General features: G+C 49.2%; 3 protein-coding genes across 5 annotated transcripts in view; 2 read left to right on the top strand and 1 right to left on the bottom strand.

The window, feature by feature from the left end:
* Window positions 1–1,597: 1,597 nt before the first annotated feature.
* Window positions 1,598–6,710, top strand: TGOLN2 (trans-golgi network protein 2). The gene is made up of 4 exons (XM_028122391.2): window positions 1,598–1,701; window positions 1,927–3,302; window positions 4,475–4,558; window positions 5,960–6,710. The coding sequence occupies exons 1-4, from the start codon at window positions 1,656–1,658 to the stop codon at window positions 5,963–5,965; spliced, it is 1,512 nt and encodes a 503-aa protein (XP_027978192.2). The 5' UTR covers window positions 1,598–1,655; the 3' UTR covers window positions 5,966–6,710.
* Window positions 6,711–9,544: 2,834 nt separating this feature from the next.
* On the bottom strand, window positions 9,545–21,088 carry RETSAT (retinol saturase). Its single transcript, XM_028122390.2, has 11 exons — window positions 20,768–21,088; window positions 18,359–18,541; window positions 17,795–18,033; window positions 17,090–17,291; window positions 16,410–16,607; window positions 14,360–14,603; window positions 12,426–12,438; window positions 11,704–11,899; window positions 11,456–11,622; window positions 11,079–11,238; window positions 9,545–10,826 (listed from the first exon to the last, which is right to left on the bottom strand). The coding sequence occupies exons 1-11, from the start codon at window positions 20,934–20,936 to the stop codon at window positions 10,693–10,695; spliced, it is 1,905 nt and encodes a 634-aa protein (XP_027978191.1). The 5' UTR covers window positions 20,937–21,088; the 3' UTR covers window positions 9,545–10,692.
* Window positions 21,089–21,217: 129 nt separating this feature from the next.
* The window catches only part of ELMOD3 (ELMO domain containing 3), a 29,279-nt gene continuing 26,131 nt past the window's right edge, over window positions 21,218–24,365 (top strand). For 2 of the 3 annotated variants that reach the window (XM_088026442.1, XM_028122450.2), the window contains exons 1-3: window positions 21,218–21,424; window positions 22,048–22,105; window positions 23,463–23,747. In XM_088026442.1, coding sequence (XP_087882568.1) covers window positions 23,694–23,747 — 54 coding nt within the window. In that variant the 5' untranslated portion in view covers window positions 21,218–21,424; window positions 22,048–22,105; window positions 23,463–23,693. The other variant, XM_028122452.2, reaches the window with a different exon arrangement.

Raw genomic sequence — 24,365 nt, 5'->3', positions numbered from 1 at the left:
ACGATTTAAAGCAGCAATTAGGGGCGCCTGGGTGGCTCAGTTGGTTGAGCGACTGCCTTCGGCTCAGGTCATGATCCTGGAGTCCCGGAATCGAGTCCCGCATCGGGCTCCCTGCTCGGTGGGGAGTCTGCTTCTCCCTCTGACCCTCCCCCCTCCCATGTGCTCTCTATCTCTCATTCTCTCTCTCAAATAAATAAATAAAATCTTTAAAAAAAAAATAAAGCAGCAATTAATGTATAAACTAACAGCACTTTTAACAGTGGGATACAAAACTACCCAATGATACCAATTTGGAGGAAAATGAGTATGCATAGGGAAAAGAACAAATACACCAATAAAGTCGGAGGAAAAAATAAGTACATTTGTATTTGCTTAAAAAAAAAAAAACACTAGGGGCGCCTGGGTGGCTGAGTCGTTAGGCGTCTGCCTTCGGCTCTGGTCATCGTCCCAGGGTCCTGGGATAGAGCCCACATCAAGCTCCCTGCTCAGAGGGAAGCCTGCTCCTCCCTCTCCTGCTCCCCCTGCTTGTGTTCCTTCTCTCACTGTCTCTCTGTCAAAATAAATAAATGAAATATTTTAAAAAACAAACAAACAAAAACACCAGTTGGTTAAGTGTCTGCCTTAAGGTCAGGTCATGATCCCGGCGTCCTGGGATCAATCCCCATGTTGGGCTCCCGGCTCAGCCAGGAGTCGGCTTGTCCCTCTCCGTCTGCCTGCTGGTGCTCTGTGTGTGTGTCTCTCAAATAAATAAAACCTTAAAAAAAAAAAAAAAACACTAGAAAATAAATAAAACACTACATAGAAACACAATAAACTAAGTGGTAACCTGTAGAATGGTAGGGAGCAAGAACTTTCTGATGTATACTTTAAAAAAAAAAATCTCATTTTGACTTCTGAACCACTAGGATGTATTACCAAATCAAAAATATTAAAATGTTTGCAAGACAGAAAACGCACTAAAACTTTAGTAGTGATTATCCCGGAAGAGTGGGATATTTTGTTTTCTATTTCTATAAATACGTTCACTAAATCTTCTACGTGAATATGAATAACTTTCATGACCAGAAAAAGGATATACTTTTTAGAAAAGATCTTTGGCGAACCTCGGAGGGCAGTCCCCGGGGGATCAGGAAAGAGAAACTGGAACGGGAAGTCTCCCGCTACAAAGGCGACGGAATGAGTTTTTGTTTCCAGATCGGGGAGACCTGAGCTCAACACGTTTGTGAGCTACGAGCAAAGAAAAACGAGAAAGGGAAAAATTTAAAAATGTGAGCAGAGGATGGAGCCGAGGAGCCGGGTCCCAGCGACCTCAATCCCGTGGGGCCATCCGTCGGCCAGGGAGCTCTGGCTCTGCCAAGACTGTCTCGGAAGTACAAGGGAAAAGAAGGTAAAATGGGGTGACGTTTGCGGCGGCAGCTACGCAGCGAAGAAACCTGGAAAAGAAAGAAGTTGTTCGACGCCTGCACTGAAGAACGGGTCCACAGCCGAAGAGAAAGGTCTGAAACGCCGACCAATCCGGCCCTTTCCTAAGCCCCTCCCCTCGCCTGGGCGTGCGGCGGAAAGACGCGCGCAGGAAGGGGCGGAGCTATGAACACTAAGAGTGCGCGGACGGATCTCGCGAGAACAGTGGGGGGCGGAAGCACAGTCCGTGCAGAATGCGGTTCCTGGTTGCGTTGGTCCTGCTGAGCGTCGCAGCAGCGGGTAAGACCCCTCCCCACGCCCGATGATCCTACTGTCACCCTCAGGCCCACCATCCTCACCGCGGCCGGGTCGCTCTCTGAACTCGTTTCTTCCCTGCCATAGCCACCCCTCCGCTTGCCATCACTCACCTCTCCCGTTTGCTTGTTGCCTCGGTCTCTTCTAGCTCTGAGGGCTCCCTTCTCTTGGCCATCCTTTTTTCAGTACCAACTGGTTTCTCTATTTCAGTGTTCGGAACACAAGAACAGTCTGGCAAGTTAAAGGTGCAATCCACGGGAGACAGCCCTGACGAGGCCGAGCCGCTGTCCACAGGAGACGACCCTGACAAGACGGCCGAGCTGCAGTCCACGGGAGAAGGCCCTGACAAGGAGAAATCCCGGCTGCAGTCCACAGGAGACGACCCTAACAAGCGGAAGGCCGAGCCACAGTCCACGGGAGAAGGCCCTCAAAAGGGGAAGCCGGAGCTGCAGTCCCTGGGAGAAGGCCCTGACAAGGAGAAATCCCGGCCGCAGTCCACGGGAGAAGGCCCTGACAAAGAGAAATCCCGGCCGCAGTCCACGGGAGAAGGCCCTGACAAGGAGAAATCCCGGTCACAGTCCACGGGAGAAGGCCCTGACAAGGAGAGATCCCGGCCACAGTCCACGGGAGAAGGCCCTGACAAGGAGAAATCCCGGCCACAGTCCACGGGAGAAGGCCCTGACAAGGAGAAATCCCGGTCACAGTCCACGGGAGAAGGCCCTGACAAGGAGAAATCCCGGCCACAGTCCACGGGAGAAGGCCCTGACAAAGAGAAATCCCAGTCACAGTCCACGGGAGAAGGCCCTGACAAGGGGAAGCCCGAGCCGCAGTCCACGGGAGATGGCCCTGACAAGGAGAAATCCCGGCCACAGTCCAGGGGAGATGGCACTGACAAGGGGAAGCCTGAGCTGCAGTCCACGGGAGAAGACCCTGACAAGGAGAAATCCCGGCCGCAGTCCACGGGAGATGGCTCTGACAAAGAGAAATCCCGGCCACAGTCCACAGAAGATGGCCCTGACAAGGAGAAATCCCGGCCACAGTCCACAGGAGAAGGCCCTGACAAGGAGAAATCCCGGCCGCAGTCCACGGGAGATGGCCCTGACAAAGAGAAATCCCGGCCACAGTCCACGGGAGAAGGCCCTGACAAGCTGGTCTCCAGCCCCTCCTCTGATAAGGAGCCCACCAAGCCTGACTTAAACATACCAGCTGACGAAGATAGCTCTCTGCATGCTTTTAGAAGTGAATCTGGGGAGAAAGTATTACTAGACTCGAAACCCACTTCTCCACAGCAGGAGAGAGAAAGCAAGTCTTCAGAGCTTACAGATGTGGAGCCCAAGAAGGCTGAGGAAGGGGATACAGAGCCTGAAGAAGATTCACCATCCGAAGGAGAGAAAGAAATGCCTGGCCTTGCCTCCAGTGAGAACCGTGAAGGGACACTTTTGGATTCCATGGGTAGAGAGAATGGTGACCCTTTTAAGGGCAATCTTGGAAGTGCTAGTGCAGAGAGCAGCCACTTCTTTGCCTATCTGGTGACTGCAGCCATTCTTGTTGCTGTCCTCTACATTGCCTATCACAACAAACGGAAGGTAAGTCAAGAATTGCCTTAAGAAGAGGAATGGGATTTCCTCCACCCTGAAAGCTTGGTGTGGGGGCCAGTATCTCTCCATCATCTGCCTGTGAGCACTGGGGATTTTAAGACAAACTTCAGTTTTTCCTCAGATTCTGCTAGGGCTCTTTACTCTCATTTTATAAATCATCTTCTTTCGTGTCAGATTCCTTTGAGTACCCTCTGCTGCTATATTAGGTCCCAAGTGAGGACATTATTATGATCTGACCTAAATTGGGGTCTCCTCCCATAATCTTAAACTTAGATCGTTTACTGCCTCAGATAACCTGAGTACCTGACAGTTTGTCTGATTTCCTGTTTCCACTCTGAAGATCGTGCATTATCTCTAGTTTCCTTTCCCAAGCTTTTATCTTCCATCTGCAATGGCAGAAAGAGTGGTTACATAGTCTTTGACATCAACAGCAGAGAGCCCAGGAACTATCTTCTACAATCAGTTGAGTTTCTGATTAGAAGAATGGCCAGAAATTGCATGGATACACTCATCTTATAGCAGGGTTTGGTGTGGAGTAATATCTGTGTTGCTTAGCAACCACTCTGATGACAAAATAATTGCATTTCTTATTGAGCTCTAAGAATTTAGTAGTTTCTATAGCCTGGTTAAAATTGGAAAGTTCACGATGTCAGTATGCCTATGGCTGTGAGGAATGAGGGAAGACATTTAATAAGAATGGTGTGTTCTTTATTCTACATCCAAGTGCTCATTACACAGGAACCTCAGATGTGAAAATGGTAAGGTTAAAATGAAACAAGGTGTGGGGAGAAAAAGTACATTTACAGATAAGAAATAATTATTGCTTGCAAGTAAAAAAGGAATGTCTTATCCTAGAGCTGTCTGGGGCGCAGTTGGCAGATCTTTGTGTTCTTGAGTAAATCACACAGACTCCCACAAGCTAAAGCCCAGAACAGTCTTCCTTCATCTGTCATTTCCTGTTTGGCAGTATAAAAGATTCTGATGTAACTGGAGGCCCTGTCCTCCTGAAAACTTATAATTTAAAGAGGCCTCTTTGTGGTTGTACTGCTCTTTCACTGTCGGGTCATTAACAAATGCACTATTAGGTGGTGACCTCTGATTTTAGAGACTGAAATATGCTATTATAGAATCACCTGTTAATTTCTTTTTCCTTTCCCCAGATTATTGCTTTTGTCCTAGAAGGAAAAAGATCTAAAGTCACTCGGCGCCCAAAGGCCAGTGATTACCAGCGTTTGGACCAGAAGGTAAGGAAGGGAGCCCCAGGTGTGCGGGAGGGATATGCAGTCTCAGGCCCAGCAGTGTGCTTGCATTTGACAGAGAGACAGCAGCTGATTCTGGGGGTGCTGCCGCCATTGCCCCACCCTTTGCGAACCACAAAGCAGAGACATCCATTATATACATGTCTGCAACATGAGAGCTAGAAGAGGCCTTCATGTGTTCTACATCAGCTCCTTCCCTCAACAGATGAGGAAAGTCAGGCCCAGAAACATGCTTTTTCCCCCCGAAGTTCCTACTACAAGTTTGTGGCAAAATCAAGACCTGATGGCAAGTCCTTAGGCACCTGTCCTGTGCTTTTTGCACTGAACCAGCACTTCACAAATTTTAGTAGGCACATTAAACACCCTGGGAATTGTGATGAAAAAGCAAAATCTGAATCATTATATATCGGTTGGAATCTATGTTTCTACATTTCTAGGAAGTTCCTAGGTGATGCCAAATGCTGAGGAATGATGCGTCAGGTAGCGAAGCATTAGACTACACTCCCTGCGTACAAATGAGTCCAGAAACATAAAGGCCTCCAACTCCCCAGGTCAGCCCATAGCACCATGGACTAGGTTTCCTGAGTGCGGCCGACCCAGGCCTGCCAGAAAGCAGAGGCTTCCTTCCGCCCCACAGTGCAGGAGCTGAGCAAGACTCCCCAGAGGCAGCCTGTCTAAGTGAGAACAGAGTACTTCCACTGCCTTTTGCTGCCAGCATGCACCCCTCCTTTCCCCTTCTGTGTGGGGACAGTCAGGACATTGGTAAAAAGTGGTTGGTGGCCTGACTGTGAGTTGTTCCAAGACTTCCTACAGGGAACACAGTTCACGTGTACAGTTCATGCCAGCAACAGAATAAGCCGCTCAGAACACCTTTGCTAACTAGCCCAGTAGGTCAGCTTCACAATTTAGCCCTGGCCTAGTACCTTTCCAGATAATTGACTTTAAGCATTTATTTCCCTTTTCATTTTTTTTAATTAAAAAATGCACATGTAAACAATTCAAAACAACACAGAATGGTACAAAGCAGAAGCCAAGATTCCTATATTCCTTCCACCAAGTGTGCATCATTCTAGTGTATGTTTGATTTCAAACTGACTTTTTTTTTTTTAAGATTTTATTTATTTATTTGAGAGACAGAGCATGAGCAGGGGGAAGAGGGCAGAGGGAGAGGGAGAAGCAGGCTTCACCCTGAGCAGGGAGCCTGATGCAGGGCTGGATCCCAGGACCTCAGAATCATGACCTGAGCCGAAGGCAGACGCTTAACCACCAGGTTAAGCCACCCAGGCACCCCAATAAGATCTTTTTTCTCCTAAATGCATAGCAGTGAGGTATATTGCTCTGGAAGGAGATTAATGTTACCAATGAATTTTGTTGCTCTCGTTTCAGATTTGATTTTTCCATTCTTGAGAACTTTGTCCTCCCTGCTGATTTGTTTTTAATCGAGAGAAATGAAGAAAAAAAGTACTGTGACCTAAGAGACACCCCCTCCTCTAGGATTTGGTGGCAAGTCTGGGCTGGCAGAGGCGGGGGAATTGCTTTGATATTTGCACCTGCACTTTGGTGACCTTGTACGCCTGTGTCCCCATTATCTCTGCTGGTGTCTTCCATCCTTTCCTCCTCTGATTGTGAATAAAGAGAGCATGTGGGAAGCCAGCTGTGACCAAAGGGAGATCTCAGCCCCAGGCAGGCTACTGCTGCTGACTGCCTTCCCTAGGGCGTTGGCCATTTAGTAGTTATCCCTTGAAAAGAGAATTGTGCCCACCACTATTTATCTTTGTAGACCTAGGAAAACTCTGCAGGATGAGGTGCTCTTGTATCAAGGCCTATTACTTTGGGGGGATGTGCCCTTTACAAAAGATGAAGAGGTGAATGCTGACGGACACAGGGCTACTTTAACACATAACTCTCTTCAGAGGCTCCAGCAGCAAACCAAAACAGCTTTTAAAAAGTGCTTTACTGTCTGTAAGTCCAACCTGTCTAGCATAAGTCCTTCACATTTTTCCAATATTTTCATATTAAGACAAAGTCAACTTACATTTGGTTGTACTAACTGAACTTGGGGTTCTGGGAGTAAAGCTGTAAAGCCATGGTTCCCATTATAGATTTTTTAAAAAATACAGTTATGATTATTGAAATACTTTGTTCTTCTACACTCCTAATTGTAACAAACTTTTTAAAATAGGGTAAGCTCAGACTTCGCATAAGATGTGCGGGACGGTTTTGGTTTTGATCTGCATTATTTCAAAGGGCTTTTATGGAAGGTTTCCCATAAACTCTGCATTGCCTTCGTTGCCTAAAAGAGACTTGTAATCAGAAACTAACTGTACTCTCTTTTACCTTAATCTAGTAAATGGTTCTCTCATCTGATATAAAATGCCAAGGGTAATTAGTAAAAACTCTCTTTCCATTCCATGTCAGACGTTATTAAAATTTAAGAAATTCAGGGGTAGCTGAGGTAGTGTCTTGGATCCTGCTGTGGTTTGAAGTTTTCCTTAAATCTGCCCTAGTTGTGCTACCCTATTATAGCCTAGAGAGAGTTGTTTTTGCAAAGAAAAAATGGAAATCGAATAGCTGATCTCAGGGAGATACAAAGAACGTGGGAAGTGAGGGCAGTGGGGTGAATTCTGTGCTGTTGAGGAAGCCAGTCTGTAGAAGGGACCAGCCTGTTGCCACATTTTCTTGTACCTTGCTCAAAACAGCATGGCTTTGACTTGAGATTTACGGAGGTAAGGAATGAATGAATGCTCTTGGCATCATTCTCTCTACCTGTGCACCAACCTTATAATGCTTTCCTTTGTCTAGGGAATTTTCTGTCAGGCTCTCCTAGCATTCCATAAAATCATGGTTCCCCTGTCTACCTCTCGTGGCTTAGAGAATCAAGCTTTTATAGACTCCAGCATTCAGGCCTCTGTAGATCTGCATCCTATCCAGGCCAGAGGCTCCTCTTGTCAGGCCCATCTAGGCTTCTGTGCCTTTTTGTTCTTGCTGTGTCCTCCATTCCCTGGCTTCCCGTGGCTGTTCTTTGGTTAGGGTGCACTCCCTTCTCTTCTCTCACCTCTCTCCCCCAAATGTTCCTTCAGGGCCCAGCTCAGGTTTTTCCAGGCACCTTCTTCACTGCCCCCACCACACAGGATTGGCTCTTTCCATTCTACTCTATAACTCTTCATAATGCCAGTCACAAATTTTGCGACTCCAGCAAAAAAAAAAGGGGGGGGGGCAGACATTATCTGATGTCTCTATCTGGTCTCTTCCCAAAAAAACTAAGCTGCTTGCAGGGGTGCCCTTGGCACCATCTGCGTACCTGCCTACACCATAGTGACATTCCCTAGGTACTTCTTCAGGAGTTCAGTGTCAAGGAGACATTTTCTTTGTTCAGGACATATGAATGTGACTTAGGTGTCTCACACAGTTCTTCCTGGCTACTGGTTGCTGTCCCCTTTTGATGGATTTTGCTTGTAGGGAGGAGAGCAGAAAGGTTGGTTTCAGGAACCAAGAGGTGGTTTGCATCAAGTGGATGCAAAATAAGTATTCTGTGGAGTCCACATAGTTCCATTTTTTGAGCATCCGAGAAGTATTGTATCTTGTGCTAAAGAAGTATGATAGAATTTAAGTTTCGCTTTAGAAATTACACTGAAGGAAATCTCTCACACCAGTGGAAAGCTTGTTTTCTCTGTAGTTGTCCTTTTGAAGATAAACTATTGGAAGCCTGTTTTCTAGAGATGATGTGGAGGAGGATGAGCTGGCTAAGGCATCTCTGGAGGGGGGGTGGGCAGGGAAGCTCATGGAGCCACGAGAGGCACCCCTATCCACACAGCTGTGTGCTTGCTTTCCTGCCCCAGCTTTTGGTTGCAGGGTGATCTCTATTAGGAGGAATCGATGCTTTAGTCATGGATGTCAATAGAGGGGTTTGTTTCCCCTCTGCAAAGAAAAAATGGAAATCGAATAGCTGATCTCAGATTACTGAGTAGAATTATTTAAAGAATCCACTTCTGCATCAAAAACTAATGATGTAATGGATGGTGATTAACATAACAATAAAATTAAAAAGAAAGAAAGATCCACTTCTGGACTCGAAGGGGAGTGAAGGCCAGTCTATCTAGAAAGGCTATAACAACTCAGAAAGACCTGACAACTAGCTATATATATATATGCTGACATTTCTTTTCCCATGATGGCTTTTAATGAAACATTTGGTGATAGAATTATAAACCTCTCTAATTCCCCTGATGGTGATTCTCGTGTTTTTCTCTACTTCATGTCATTTAAATCACAAAAAGGAAGCCTGCTCCTTGTTTTTACAGGGTAACTTGATACATAATGCTGTTATTTATATGTGATGAAAGCTAGCACACTTTGCACATGTTCTGAATCATTTGAACAGGGAGGAGAGTATTTTAGACACCAGACACCAGACCCTGTAGTTTGGCCAGCTGTTTTCTGAAAAATCTTGCTGGGAAGGTTGCCTTTGACACTGCCTTGTTTAAGGAAGAGGTCTGGGAAGAGATTTTTAGGTTCCATTTAACTGTTCGTCCAGAGAAAGACTGAATCTCAACTCAGCTAGTCCCACAAGTCACGTGTGACTTTCCTAAATGTCCCAGTTGAGAAACTCCTCTCTAACGGTGTTAGGTCTGAGCTGTGTAGTTTCAGGCTGCCAACAAAGCCAGCCTCCTCACACTCGTAGATATTCCTTTAATTCAGAAGTTTCTCATGTTAATAAATGATTGTTGAATGTGTTTCCCTTTTTTGTTTACCCAGTTAGTAGAGTGCCACTGTTTTTGCAATGTTTTTTATTTTCAGCTTTAACTTAACTATATAATTACTTCTATTTTTTTTAAAGCTTATTTGGTCTAATGATAAGTATTTTTCAGTACATAATGTTTTACTGAGCTTCTTTGAATGCCATTTCAATGTAGTTTTGTATCATTGCACAGAAACCAAAATAAACTTCAGATATTAAAGCTATAAAATCATTAAATTTATTAAAATGGTAATAAGATTGACAGAAATAAGGTCTGATATAAGTGAAAAAGCCTTTGTTCACCTTCCCATCTAATCCCTACATATGTACCAATAAACAGGAACACCATCCCAGGCCTCTGCAGACATTCTGTAGCTTTCCACATTCTGATCCTGATTTCCAGCCCCACTCCTTCCTACCAGGCCGCCCGTGTTCTGGGTCTAGGAGGTAGCTGGCTGATGGCTGATTTGTCTTACAGTTAACTCTGATTGTCCTCTACTATACCCTTGGCAGGGAATGCTCTTTCAACCTGCTTCAACCCCAGTGAAGTCATCTTTTCAGTCCTGTGCCCCAGCTGCTAATGTCACCCTTTGCTGTGGATTTTTGGAAGATAAACCTTGAGGCTCAGTACTGAGCTCCATGAGGGTATCTTGGTGCTGGCCCAGTGAAGACCCAGTGTCACCTTGGAAATAAGGAAGACCAACCTAGGGCCTGTCTGTATATGAATTGGATATTCTAACATATACTTGGCTGACTAATGTCTTCAGTCAACCACACTGAGCCTATCCTAGGCATTTCCCCACCCTCTGAAAGAGCCCTTGGAACCAACAAAAATGGGATCTGGGGGCCTCTGAACCTAATGGAATTACAAGTAAAACCATGCCCAGGTTTTGACAAAAACCTCTTCAGGCACCCTTTATCCTCGAGGAGTAGTGTGGAGCTGCTGCAGCGCAGCGTGGAGAATGGAAGAGGAGAAGCCTCGAGACAGCTGGACCAAGCTGCTTCAGCTGGCCAACACTGAAGGTTCCATCCACCTGACCAAAAGGATACTTGACTTCTGACTGCTCGGAGTTGGGAGGTATGGGAGTGTGGTCTGCAAAGCACTGCTTGACGAGACAGGCTGTCCAAGTCACTGGCCCACACTGGGCCTTTTAGCAGGGACAACACGTTAGAGGTCTGAGAGCTCACCACCTGCCCAGCTGGAAGAGCCGCAGCTTGAGAACTGTGATCCAAGGACTGTGACCTGTGTGTCAGACCTCTAGTCAGAAACAAATTAGAGTGTTTTTATGTGAGGAGGGAACCAGTACAGAAAGACGTTATAGCTACATCCAGGGCTGTGCCCTAGGTCCGGTGGGATTCCTCAAACTCATTGCTTACTGAACTAATTCTTCTGTGCCTGGATCCTTGAATAAAGCTTCTTAAGGTCTAGGTACAAGTTCCGCTTCAGGATGGCGCTGCTGCACAGCATGGCCCCTTGCAAGGCCCCCACCAACCCACAGGTGAAGATATCCTGGCTTAGGGGACAAGGGCAGAGGCCCATGAGCATCCTTCACAGGGGGTGGGGGCGAGGGCTCCTCATGTTCATCCCTCCAAGCTAGGGCACCCAGAGATGACTTCAGATCAGGACCAGGGGCCACAGCCTGCTGGGGCAGCCCATCCCCATGTGGAAGGCTATAAGGGACAGTAGGACCTGAAGAGAGAACAGTACTTGGGGTGACAGGGAAGCCCAGGGTCTCAGGCCCTGGGGGAATGGGGCAGTCCGTGTACCTGTCAGGTAGAGGTTGGGAATGGGGCTTTGGGCCCTCATGGAGGCCATCACGTGGGGATGTAGGCAGTCCAGGTCATGGTCGGCCCCGTAGCAGGCACCCTGGGGAGCAGCCAGATAAAACTGGTAGGTCAGTGGGGACCCTCTGGCCACACTGTCCACCTGAGGAGACAAAAAAGGCAGCCAAAGGGTGGGAGCGGGGCCTTGTGAGATGCTCGCGTCCTCCCTTTTCTGATGTCCCTGGCTGAGCTGTCTGCCTGCGGTGGGTTCCCTGCCCTTCCCTGAGCTTCGCTGTCTCCGGGCTTTGTTTCCCTCCCCAAAAGACAAGGAAATGTCACCAAGAGGTTTGCTGCCACTAGCACACAGTCTACCCGCCTACCTTCCCCTGTAGCTGTGGGAACAGCCTCATGACAACCGACAGGGAGGCTTCGACAAAGGAGTTTTTGAGGGTCTCATAGTCGCTGCTCCGCCTCCCTGTCACTTCCTCCTGCCACTCTTCAAACCACTCATAGCGGGTGGGCATCAGCACGATCATTGTGGACTGATCTGGGGACACAGAGCCAGGGTCACTCCTGCCAGGCCCCTTCCCTGTTCCAGCTCCCACCCCACCAGGACCCAAAGCCCCACCTGGGAACCGGACCTCCCAAGTGGGATCCTTGGCTGATGAGGAAGCAATGAAGAAGGGCACGTGTGCTGCAGCCTTTTCACTGGGCATCGAGAGGTAGTGCTCCATCCTGGGGGCAAGGAGTATGGCTGCTGGTCCCCAGGCCTCGCTGCCACCGGCACTGCCTGGAGGCCAGGTCACCCCCAGGGACAAGCCCCCCTGCCCCCCCACCCAGGGATGAAGCTGAGGCCTAGTCCATATCCTGCTGCTAATTGTTCAGCGTCAAGGGAGGAAGCAAGAGCCCTGTGGGCTGTGGGCCCGTGCTGACTCCCTCTCCCCACATGGGCACACACGCGGGAGTGAGACCCTGTAGGTCTTCAGAGGCCCTTAAGAATAGCAACTACTTCCACCCAGCCCCTCCTTTCCTTTTTCTCCAACTAGAGGGATGTGATCCGGGAACCACATACCTGGCAGAACACCAGAGCCTTGAGCCCCAGATCAGGCACACAAAGATGATATCAAGGCTTTTTTCTCCACACCAGCCTTAGCTTCCCTTGCTGATACTGTCAGAACAGTCTTCCCCACTCAAACAACTTCCCCTCCAAACCATCCCCAGGAACCTCCTCGAGGCTCAGCAGTGGAATTAAGAAAAGTGTTCCCATTCACACAGGCTCCCTCTGCCTGACCACCCCTCCTCCACACTTGACGCCAACTGGCACTGCCTGCCCCAGAGGCCACCAGATACCTGGTTCTCGTCTCTGAGAGAGAGACAGACCCACGAGAATCCCTACCCCCAAAGCAGCTGGAAACAAAGGAGTCCGAGCACCTGGCGTCTCCTGAGTTAAGCATCCTCACTGCCACTGCCTGAAATGTTCTCAAACTGGGATTCATCTGAGGCAGCATCTAACTCCCCACCCAAGCAGGACAATTGTTTTTTTAGCCAGGTGGGGCTGGTGCCATTAAATAAGAGACATAAAAGCAGTAAACGTTGTAACTGGAACTGGATGGTGAAGGGAGGGCAACATGGCTTCTGGGGGAGGAGGCGTGGAGGGACGGGGGAGGGCACTGCGACCCCATCAGAGGACAGGGCCGGGGTTCAGAGGGCCTGGGAGGCCAGGAGACAGGGAGGCAGGAAGTACCAAAGGCAAAGTCTGTCAGTCCACATAGCCCTGTCCAGCTGCCCTGCCACTGGCCAGTCAGCCTCACCTCACTCAGCTCACGCAGTGTGAGGGAAAGGAGGCCTTTGCTGGCAGCGGATGCTGGCTGAGGCCCAGCTAAGTGAGGCAAAGATATGAGAAGATTGGTTTTCGGTCATACACAGCTCCTATCTTAGAAACCATCACAACTGCCACCTGCCCTCTCCCCTGTGAGGAAACCCAGGACATCACTTTTCTACTGAACCCACTCTGCTGCCCACCTTCCCCAGCTCCTCCAGAGCAGCCACAGGCCTACCCTCTGGAGTGGAGAGCTCCTTCCCACTGCTCTCTGGGCTCCTCCATGTACTGCTGAAGGCCATGGTTTCCACCCCAACCACATCTGGAGCTGTTCCTCACTCTCCACCTCCCACCCCAGCCAGAGGCCTTTATCTAGAACCATCTCTTACCCTCTTAGCCAGCCAGCCTCCTGTCCTCACATCATACCAGCAGCTTCTGGTTATGTGATATCCTAAAGTCCACTTCAAAATGGTAACATCTCACTCAACTATGGCTCGGCTACTCGGTTCCCTGTGGGCTGGCCTGCTCTCCTGCCCCTTTTAGTGAGGCCTTGTCTCTGGAAGCTCCATGTTCCTTAGTCCAGAGGGGGCCAAGAGCCCAGACTTTCAAGTCAGACACACCACTGTTCTCATCTCAGCTTTGCTATTTTCACCTGGGTGGCCTTGGGAAGTCACTTCACCTCACTTCTCTACCTCCTGCATAAATAGTAGGATGATGACATCTCTCTCCCAGGTGGCAATGAGGATCATGTGCAATGACAAAGGGAAAGCCTCTCACACAGACTTACCAAGGAAGCCCTCACCCATAGCTATGCCTCCTCGCCCCCCAAATCAGACTTCTATATTTTTGGACACAGCCTAGCAGAGGAGATGACTGCATTAAGTGTTATCTGGGCCCCAGATTTCAAGCACAAGCCCAGAGCTCAAGGGACAGAAGAAAGCCAGAAGGGTACTCCTCTTGCAGCCTCAGCCTTAATAAGGAGCTGGTTCCTGAAAGAGGCAAAAAAAAAAAAAAAAAAAGCATAACCTTGGGTCCCAAATAAAACACACAACAATTATAGCCAGACTTTCTTCTCCATACCGGCCTTAGCTTCCCTTACTGATACTGTCAGAACAGGCTTTCCCACTCAAAATAAGTGAGAAATTAAGGGAAAAAGCAGGATTCATACCACAAACTTCGTGAAAACCCAAGAAATATTCCTTTAGGATGCTACCGACCATCATGAACTATTAGATGATTTAAGATCTGGAGAAACTAGAAATGGGCAACCTGGAATGGAGCCTTGAAAGAGGAGGGCAAAGTGGGTGAGGTTATAGGGGAGAGGGTAAATATGCCAAGAATGGAATGAGAGCTAAGGACCAAGGGCTCTTTGGGGGTGATACAATACGAGGGAAGCTGCTTCCCAGCCCCTGAACACAGAGGCCTTGCTGGGAACAGATGCTGGAGACGGCGTGCGCGTGCTTACCTGTTCTGCTTAAGGGCGGTCATAGGGCAGCCAGGAGGAGAAAGAGCACCAGCCTGGCTGGGCAGGCTAGCCCCAGAGGGGTACTGTTGGGAGCTCGGAGGAGCAACACAGCCCAGTCTTTTACCTGGCAGGCAGCGGGCGTTCTCAGGCAGCAGGTACTTAAAGGTATTGAAGAGTCCTGCATTGGAGATCACGATGGGGCAATAGATGTTCACCAGCTCCTGACCCTTCTTCACAGTGACGCCTGCAGGCACAAGAGCTTGGCTGAGGCTCTGTGCACTCCAGGAGGAAGAGAAAAGTCCAGATTTTGCACAGATCTCTCCCCCAGCCTACACTTCATGTTCTCAAACCTGGGCATCAGCCCACCTAGGGCCAGGCTCCACACAAAACTGCAAAGCGAATGCAACATCTTCGAGCACTCTCGGCCTATCCCAAGTCGCTCCTGCCCTTACCTTCCCTGGCTCTCTCCCTGTCCCATGGGCGCCCCCTTTTCTTTAGTCAAACCTGACAAACCTCCACACGAACCCCGACAAAGCTCATGGGCTGACACCCTTCCACTGGAATCCCAGGCCCTTCTTCACTGCTGCCAGAGTTCTATTTCCAAAATACTCTGAAAGCCTCTGGCGACACCACAACCTCTGTAAGATAAACTCCAAAGTCTTATACCGGCCTTCCAAGATCTGGGCCCTTCTATGTCTCCAGCGCCATCTCTGGCCACACTCACTAAACTATTAGGGGGCAGCATATGAAACAGCTGATAGTCAACCATTAATTGACCTATAAAAATGGCAGTTTCTGGGGCACCTGGGTGGCTCAGTTGGTTAAGCGTCTGACTTGGATCTTGATCTCAGGGTTGTGAGTTTGAGCCCCCTATTGGGCTCCACACTGGGCGTGGAGGCTACTTAAAAAAATTAAAAAGGCAGTTTCTTAGGGTTCAACCTACTACTTCCAGATGCCTAAAAATACTCAGCTCTTTCATACATCTGTACCTTTGCACATTCTGTTCCCCTTGCCTCAAATAACATCCCAAATACTCGGGCTAGCTTCTTCTCACCCTTAATGAGCTGGCTCAAGCACCTCTACTCTTCTTCCTCCATTCTTAGGATGTGCCTCTGACACTTTAAATTATATCTCAGTGATCTTCCTTATGAGGCTGGAAACTTCATGAGTTACAGATTTTCTTTATAGCCATCTTGGGTTTTTATCTCCATCTTTTATCGCCTAGCACCTGAAAAATACAATATTCTGAACTGATATAGTTAAACCGATCAACCCACCTTGCTTCATGGACCTCCTTCAGCTGTGAGGAGAACTTGCTCTGGACATCAGAGAAAATCTCACACAACTGACAGCCACCTCTCCCTTATCACCCGACAACTTCCTGGTCTCTTCTACACATGCATTCTCAGAGATCGCTCCTGGCCTTTTCCCCTAGGTTTTTTTTTTTTTTTTTCTTTTTTTGTGCCCTGGGCCATCCACTCCCCTCCTCCTCCTTGTAAGATTCCTCTGGTGAGTTCACTGTCATATCAGCCCTGTTCTCTCAAGCCTCTCTGTGTCTCCTTCCTGGATGCTTCTTTAAGCAGCCCCTAGTCATGGATGGCCTGTTCGTTCTGTGTACCAGAGTCCTTCCCTGGATACACCCTCTCACGAATTCATCCACAGTGGAATTTTGACTCTCTGTGCAAGTAGCAATAAAGACCTGAGCCAGGCAAATGAGAGTCTCGGCTCTACCTGCCATTTACAGGTTGAGGGTAGGGCATCTTGCTAGTCTCCACACTGCTCTCTGGAGTGCCCACGTTACTTATTCATTCCGTCACTGAACAAACAATTGTTGAGCCTCCATTATGGGCCAGGATCTACAAAGATTACAGAGACACAGCCCCTATGAGGTTATGGATTACTAGATAACTATTTTTACCTATTGAATAAATGATTAAATACTGTCCTTTGGGAGAAGAGTCAATCCTTTATCCTTCCTGCCTCCTTTCTACCGCCAGACTAATCCCTCTCCCCAAGCTCCTGCTCTGGGCAGTTTCAGCAGGGCTCTCACCACAGGCTTTCCCAGCTGAGTCCAGCAACACACTCTGCACAGTGGCACTGGTCAGGACAGCGCCCCCGGCCCGCTGAATCACAGGGATGGTGTGGAAAGCAATTTCACTGGAACCCCCTCGGGGGTAAAAGTCCTCTTCTATGTAGTGGCCAACCACCAGAGCATGCATGGAAAAGGCACTGTGGCTGGGGGTCACACCTACAGAAAGAAGGAAGGGGTGATGAGGCAAGTGCCAACGGCAGCACCACTTAGAAAGGAACACAGTTTCCTGTCAAAAAGCACGCAGCCTGAGTCTACCCATCCCAGGATCCAAATGATCCCCACACAGGGATCATTTGCCCCCTAAGGGCAGCCAGAGGGCCTGTTTCTATCCAAACACAGGGCACCTGACAGATCCTGAGGCCAGTGGGAATGTCCTCCCTGCAAAGTGCCATGCTGCCAAGATGAGGGAGGACATTGTTAGTTGAAAAGGAAAACCATCCAGGGCACGGATGAAGGGAAGTTTTACCAGGGAGTCCAGCAGGTAGGTGGCTAGACTTCTCATCCAGAAGCTCCAGCAGACCTTGGGTATCTACTGCTCCATCTCAGTTAGTCAAGCAGTCTCAGGAAGAAAGACTGAGAGACAAGAGGGCAGCCCCTCCTCCTCCAGGAGCCGCCCAGGACCCAAAGCCAGTACCCACCATAAGTGGGGAAGATGTAGCTCAGCACTGCCCGGAGCTCCGGGGAGGCTGGCAGCTGCTGCAGGACATCAGCCAGGCTCTGGGTGGATGCACGAAGGAATGGAAAGAACCGGGTGAGCGGCCCACACTTGCTGAGGAGCTGAGCTATGCGCAACGGGAGCATCTTCAACCAGATGGCATGGATGACTCCACGGGACACCACCTGAGGGAAAAAATGAGCCATGAGAACAGGTCCCATCTCTAGAACGCTGTAACAGAATCTCCATTCCAACAGCCTGCATCAGCCCAGCACCAGGGCCCAGCACCCCTTAGCCCTGGCTGAACTTGGATTAAAAATCGTTCCCATTCCACATTCAGATAAGTCCTTTTCTGCTTTTCAGTTTCCTGCCCAAATTCCCTTTGAAAAATCCCATCTGATCTCTGAGGAAGTAAAAAAGGGTGTGATCTGACCACAGAGGTAGAAGCCAGCCTTGTCAAAAAGGAGAACAGGGTGCCCCACAGAGGCCAGAGTGAGAGTGGCAGCCGCCGAGTCCAGGCTCCAGAGACAGGGCCCAGCTGGGCACCAAGGCCAGCTAGGGGTAAGGGCTGAGTTCAGGGCCGACTTGACTGTTCCTCCCTTCCCACCACGCCTCCCAGTCACTCCACCCATGAAGAAGGTCAGCCTTGTCAGGAATAAACAGGGGGTCCTCAGCATGTCCATGTTACCTTAACCAGCTTTACATATTTGTCAATGGCAGCTTCTTCCTGGGGAAACTTCTCCTTGAGGCCCTGAATGCAAGCTTTCTCCCCACTGTACATGGGGAACTCCTTTCGGCCATTGAGCCCTTCTAGTACCATGATGTCAAAGGGAGAGGACAAGGCAGCCCATTCCAGCTGCCCCTCTGTGATCTGGTCCAAGACAAAACGGCAAATGTCCTCTTGCATGGACCCAACATAATGGATTCCTACTGGGAGAGACAGAAAAACAAGGTGTCATAGGGATAAGGGGACTGACCCCTGGAAAGGTGGATAAGGAAGCAAGGTGAAAGAGGTAGTCCCGCCTGGCTGAGTCCATGCCCAGAGGGTGCTGCCCACCCTTTCTGTGGGGAGGAGTTGCAACAGAAACCACCAAATCTCTGCCCAGTTCAGCACCCGGTAAGGTGATGGCTGTCAGGCAAAGAAAGTGGTGCCTCCAAAACAACAGAAGTGTCCAGGATCCTCCCACAATGGCTGCCCCCAGCCTCCTGAAGATAAAGCCACGCTCCCAAGCCCTTCCCACATAAGCCTTACCTGTGTCAAACTCAACGCCTCTCTGTCCAAAAGTATGACAGCAGCCTCCTGCCTTGCTGTGTTGTTCCAGCACCAGAACTCGCTTGCCAGCTTTGGCCAGAACCGCAGCTGCAGCCAGACCCCCCAAGCCACTACCAATCACCACTGCATCCAGCTTCTCAGGCACTTGGCTGGCTGAGAAAGCTGCCACAGAGGGAAGAGATGGAGGGTGAGCTTCTCAGGCAGGGGCGGCGAGAGAGCAAAGAGATGGACACCAAGGAAGACTCCGCTAGCTTATACAATGCAAGTAAACTCTAGAGAGTTCGGCATGGAGCAACTGACTAAAATAACTCCACCCATTCACCTGGGAAATTCTCAGGACCAGCTAGGCGGGTTAAGGACAGTGATTTGGTTTGAGTTGAATTGATGTAATCAAAACCAGTATGTACCTGGAGATTTTCCCTACTATCAAAAAGAGTAGGAATCAGTAAACCACTACACAAACAAAATCAGAAAGCTGACAGTAATACAGGCTGAGAAACTTACTTGTGGATAGAGAGCTAGGAAAGAAAGAAAACAAGGAGACGGGGGACAGGAGAGTGTTGTGGGCAGGCTGCCGGCTCATGGAACTGTCCATTCACAAGTTGGCTATCTTAGGAAAACACGGGGTCTGTTGGCACGAGTGGAGCAGCCCGGTCCTATGATGGTCGTCAAGATCCTGAAGCAGAAGCTTGAGCAGGACAGAGCTGAGAAATCATAGTACCACCCCTTCATATCTGGGAAGACTAGAGGCAGAACTAAGGGGCCAGCACCTAAACAAAATGAAACCGGACAGCGCATGGTGCTACATGGGCATTTCCAACACAAAATCTGCTCTTTAAAGATCACTCCGGAAGAACTGAGATTTGGAACTTTTCAAGCTGCAAAAGAACCTGAAAAACTTTTCAAACACTTTTAGAAAAACCTATAGTGAAAAACATTTTTAAAAAAGATTTTACTTATTTATTTGACAGAAAGAGAGAGCATAAGTAGGCAGAGCGGCAGGCAGAGGGAGAGGGAGAAGCAGGCTCTCCGCTGAGCAGGGAGCCCGATGCAGGGCTCGATCCCAGGACCCTGGGATCATGGCCTGAGCCGAAGGCAGACGCGTAACCGACTGAGCCACCCAGGTGCCCCATGAAAAACACATTTTATATCGCAACCCAGGTTATAAATAAGTATATAATATAAATACCTGAAACAGAAGTTTCACAATACAGTACTTCCCAGAACTATGCATGATGACTCTGATATTTTCTATTCTACCACATTTTGAAATGCAACCCACTAAATCGATTTCATGACTCACTGATAAATCACTGGTAACTGCTTTGAAAAACAGTTACACTAGTCATCTCATTTTTAGAACCACCCAAGATTAGTGGAGTGACTTGTGAATGGTTATGCAGTAAATTAGTGACAGAGTTCAAGCTAAAACCCTGATCTCGGAAGTTCAGGCTAACAGTCTTTCCACTTAAAAAGAGTATTGTCTCCGCCTGTGTCACAAGATGTGTCACACAGAATTCTAAAATTTACAAGTAGGAGGGACCTTGGAGGTCAAAGAGGGAATCTAATTTTTTTATTTTTATTTTTTTTTAAAGATTTTATTTATTTATTTGAGAGAGAGAGAATGAGAGATAGAGAGCACGAGAGGGAAGAGGGTCAGAGGGAGAAGCAGACTCCCCGCCGAGCAGGGAGCCTGATGTGGGACTCGATCCCAGGACTCCAGGATCATGACCTGGGCCGAAAGCAGTTGCTTAACCAACTGAGCCACCCAGGCTCCCGGGAATCTAATTTTTTTTAAAGCACAACTCGTTTTTTAAACCTTTTGAGGAACCCCAAAATATGTCCTAAAGATGAGTGTGGAGACACTCTGGTTGACTAAGGAGCAGCTCTGAGCCTGAGGCATCCTGTTGAGGTTCTCCCAAAGTTTTAGAACCAGGGTTCAACCATATGATTTGGGAGGAAGCATAATTAGTCAGATCACTTGATGGACAAAATACAATTTCCCACACAAGTTGGAAGAAATGTGCAGCTCCTCCACACCTCTGAACCATGGGGGAGGGCAAGTGAAAAAGGTAAGGTCCTATAAACCAAATGGGGCGAAGGTCTCTTGCTTATCCTGCTGGTCGAGGACCTGTTCTCGGCAGTACCGTGACTTTGGGATGCAGACGGGACCGCGCCCATGGGGCCACTATGACCCGGCGCCTGCCAGGGCACAGGTTCTCACCGGTAGCAGACAATAAGGCGGGGCGCCTGCCGGTGCAAGGAAGCCCTCCCAACACTTTACATATGGGGAAACTGAGGCCCAGGTGGACAGCAGCTCTCCCTGTTGGAATGGGAATGCAAGCCGCCCAAGTGCAGCCTTGGAGCCTAGGGTCCCTTCCCGCTGACCTCGCTTGAGAACCTTCTTCCTAGCCCCCTTGTCGGTCACCAGCGGCGCGGGGGGACGCCTGACGTTCTCGGAGAAGGGGTTCGGGGACCTGCCGGCGGACAGCCGCAGGTGCCCTTTGCAGAGGACCGCCAGCAGCAGCACGGCCAGCAGCAGCAGCGAAAGCCACATGGCGCCGGCGGGATCCGAGGACGGGGTCCGCTGCCACCGCGCCCAGCCTCTGCGGCAGGGACTCCGCCTCGCCTCCGAGTCCTTCTGCGCGAGGGTGGGGTGGGCAGGGAGGCGGAGGCAGCCTCGACCACTGATAAGCCAGAACCTTCCGGCCTGGGACAGTGCCTCCGGCGGCTCGTACGGCTCTGGGCTGTACCAAGCGTCCCCGGCGGCCAGAAGGCGGGGCGCTGGGGGCGGAGAGGCTGCGTGGGGACGCGTGCGCACGCGCGGGGAGGCGTGGCCAGGGGCCTGAGCCAGACGCGACCGCTCGGGAGTGCTGGGCCGCGGCCAGCGAACCCCTGCCTCTGCGGAGTGGGCGTGGGGTGGAGATGGTCGCCCCCGGCCGAGACGAGGCTGAGAGCTGCAAGCCTGAGAGAGAATCTCGCCCGGGACCCAGGAGGCCAGGGTTCTGGTCTGCGCTCTGCCTTGGGCGCGCCCAATGACCCGAGGCAAGTTGCTTACCTGTTTTCCGCACCAACTGGTGAGGAGAATTCCGTCCGGAACCCACACAGCCCCAGTCTGGCGGGGTACCTTGATGGAGTGAGATTCCTGCTGAGATCCGCGCGTCACAGCCGGCGAGCACCCGGCCCCGTGCCTCCGGGTGGCCAGTCGTTTTGCCCGAGGCCGCGGCGCTCGCCTGGGATGGCGTTGCCTGCGGCGGGGGCCTGGCGGCGCCCCCAAGCCTCTACCTGGGTCCTCATGGCACCTGCCCTCCGTGGGGGCAGTGAGAGGCCGGGGAACCGCCCAGCGACAAGCCTGATGAAAGGATCAGAGAAGGACTGTCAGATCTACGTGGGCATTTGTATTTAAAGTAGGGACCCAGTGTCTGGATGAAATACCTATTCAGAGAGTGGAAGCTCCAGCGAGAAGTTTGAAAATCATACCCCTTAATGTAGCTCCTTGCCTAAAGTGGGTGTGCCATACTTAATTTGAAAAAGACCCATCCTTATGGGAAAGCCATTTCTTTGGACCCAACTATAAGGAACTTGCCTAATGTTGGCGGGCATGACTTCATAACTTCCGTTACTGGCTTATTTGACGGAGTTTTTGCTCTTTTCTTTCTCTGATACAGATAGTAACTGTCCCTGTTGAAGTCCCCAGAGCTCCAGTTGGAACTGAGGCACTAGCAGGTGTGTAAAGTTGGTCATGTTTCTGTGCTGCGTGATTCATATCATACATAGAAACAGAAGAGGCTTCCTGAGATCACTGGTACCATCCCTGCCTGTCACCTTCCCAAGGTTGGCTGTGTGAGTTTTGTTATATGGTGTCATGGAGGTCAAGGAGGAGGGCAAGGAAAGGGAACCAGATGCTGAGGTCCCAGAGAACACAGTGAGGGAGAGAGCTAGTTCCTGAGGCACCTGACCAAGGTAGGACAGGTACTGTCCTCCCCATTAAATTACAGTGACCCAAATTTCCAGCCCAATAGCCAGGAAGTATTCCCATTCTGGGTGCTAGGAAATCATCCTACCATCTGACAAAGATTCCAGTTTGTTACTGGCAGCCAATTCCTAGGGAATCCAGATCCTGTTCCCACAGTCGGGGGTTGACCTCAAAGAGAGGCCACCCTCCTTCCTAAATTATCCAAGTCGGTGAAATACGGCCGTCAGTTGTGTGTGGGCTATCTGCCCACTTATGATCCAGACTGTGGTTGTAACAGTTATGCATGTTTTACAGTTCCTCCACAATAAGTTATGGGCCTGTCCAGCCCTCTTCCCAAGGTGGGCTTGTGGGATGACTGTCTTAGAGTTAGCCAAACTGACTAAACAGCTGCAACATGTGCAATATTGGTGTTCACCGAAGAAGGCTAGGCAATGTGTTGCATTTTGATTATCTATCATCATAGGAACCAGGCCTAGTATTGTAAGCCCCCAGACCCAACCTGTGTCTGAGACCTAAGCAAAGCCTGAGCACTTCAGCTAAGACCACCCACCAGGATGCCATTCATTAGCTTCCTCCCTTTGATAAGCTGCCCCCAGATCCCAGTGACTTCATTGTCAGAACCAGACCTCACCACTAAAGAGTGGTGCTGCTGCTGTCTTCTGGACACTGAGGATCCAACCCTCAGACCTCTAGCATCCCGTTTGTTCCAACCAGTGGCATGGAAAGTAAGAGTTAGGCATTTGACTAAAGCAGCTGATTTATTCGGAATAAGTTTATAGCTGCTTAAAGATTTTTATTTATTTTTAAGATTTATGTGTTTATTTTGAGAGAGAGAGAGAACAGGGAGAGGGGTAGAGGGAGGGAGAGAAGCAGACTCCAGCTAAACACGGAGCCCTACTCTACTGGAGACACGATCTCATGAACCTGAGATCATGACCTGAGCTGAAATCAAGAGTGGGATGCTTAACCTCCTGAGCCACCCAGGTGCCCCTGAATGTTGGCTATTTTTGACCATTTATCATCCATTCCCATTTTTGCTTAACTGAATGATGAAACTAGTTTTCTTTTGTAATTTTTTTTTCTTTCATAATTTTTTTTTTCTTACAGGACTGAGACTTCAGAGACCTCAGGGACTTCTTTCAGTACTCACAGAAACCTCCTAGCCTTGGTGATGGCACATGGGGACTGTTTACTTACTCTTAGTCTGAATGACTGCCAAGAAGGAAGGCAAAGGTAGAGCAGTCGGATCTCTGGCTGTCCCCATACTTCTAATCTCAGACTTTATTAAACTCCTTTCTGAGCCCAAGGACAAAGCTCACTTGAACAGATGACTGAGTCATGAATGAAAACTCTTGCTCTTTCCATAATGAGAAAGGATTAAGAGACGGACAGGTAAGCAAGCACTTCTATTTGAGAAAGAAGGTGTTCATTTGGGATATATTGTTATTAGTAATAACAGGATATATCAAGAGAATGTAGAACTTTCAAAATGTTTTGGGAAAACCCTCATTATAATGCTCTTTGTAGGAGAAGCTTCTATGCATATACCTCTGAATCAGTTGCCTTTGCTAGCAGCTTCTTTTCTTTCTTTTTTTTAAGATTTTACTTATTTTTTTGAGAGAGAGAGAGCTAGCACACATGTATGCACAGGAGTGGGGGAGGGGCAGAGGGCGAGGGAAATGAAGAAGCAGACTCCCTGCTGAGCAGAGGTTTGATCCCAGGACCCTGAAATCATGACCCAAGCCAGAGACAACTGCTTAACAGATTAAGCCACACAGGTGCCCCTTCTTTTTTTTTTTTTAAAGTTTATTCATTTACGTTATCTCTACACCCAATGTGGGGCTCAAACTCATGACCCCGAGATCAAGAGTCACATGCTGTTCAGACTGAGCCCAGGTGCCCCACTAGTAGCTTATTTTCTAAGTGAGTCATGGGATTTTGTTTCGGATTTACTTGGGTGAGAGGAGAATGTCAATGAGGAATCCCCCAAGATATGTTTAATTTATCAAT

This window comes from Eumetopias jubatus, unplaced genomic scaffold, assembly GCF_037043125.1.
Source record: "Eumetopias jubatus isolate StellerSeaLion01/CBP00866 unplaced genomic scaffold, mEumJub1_p1.0 scaffold_9, whole genome shotgun sequence".
NCBI classification, from domain to species: domain Eukaryota; kingdom Metazoa; phylum Chordata; class Mammalia; order Carnivora; family Otariidae; genus Eumetopias; species Eumetopias jubatus.
This window is presented reverse-complemented; position numbering and strand designations above follow the sequence as displayed.

Excerpts from the sequence above, each read along its gene's own strand:
- TGOLN2 (XM_028122391.2), top strand. The coding sequence starts at position 1,656 with ATGCGGTTCCTGGTTGCGTTGGTCCTGCTGAGCGTCGCAGCAGCGG. Across the intron at positions 1,702-1,926 it reads GCTGAGCGTCGCAGCAGCGG|TGTTCGGAACACAAGAACAG; the intron begins GTAAGACCCCTC and ends TCTCTATTTCAG. Across the intron at positions 3,303-4,474 it reads CCTATCACAACAAACGGAAG|ATTATTGCTTTTGTCCTAGA; the intron begins GTAAGTCAAGAA and ends TCCTTTCCCCAG.
- RETSAT (XM_028122390.2), bottom strand. The coding sequence starts at position 20,936 with ATGTGGCTTTCGCTGCTGCTGCTGGCCGTGCTGCTGCTGGCGGTCCTC. Across the intron at positions 18,542-20,767 it reads GAAGAAGGTTCTCAAGCGAG|CTTTCTCAGCCAGCCAAGTG; the intron begins GTCAGCGGGAAG and ends CCTCTGTGGCAG. Across the intron at positions 11,239-11,455 it reads TCCCACAGCTACAGGGGAAG|GTGGACAGTGTGGCCAGAGG; the intron begins GTAGGCGGGTAG and ends TTGTCTCCTCAG.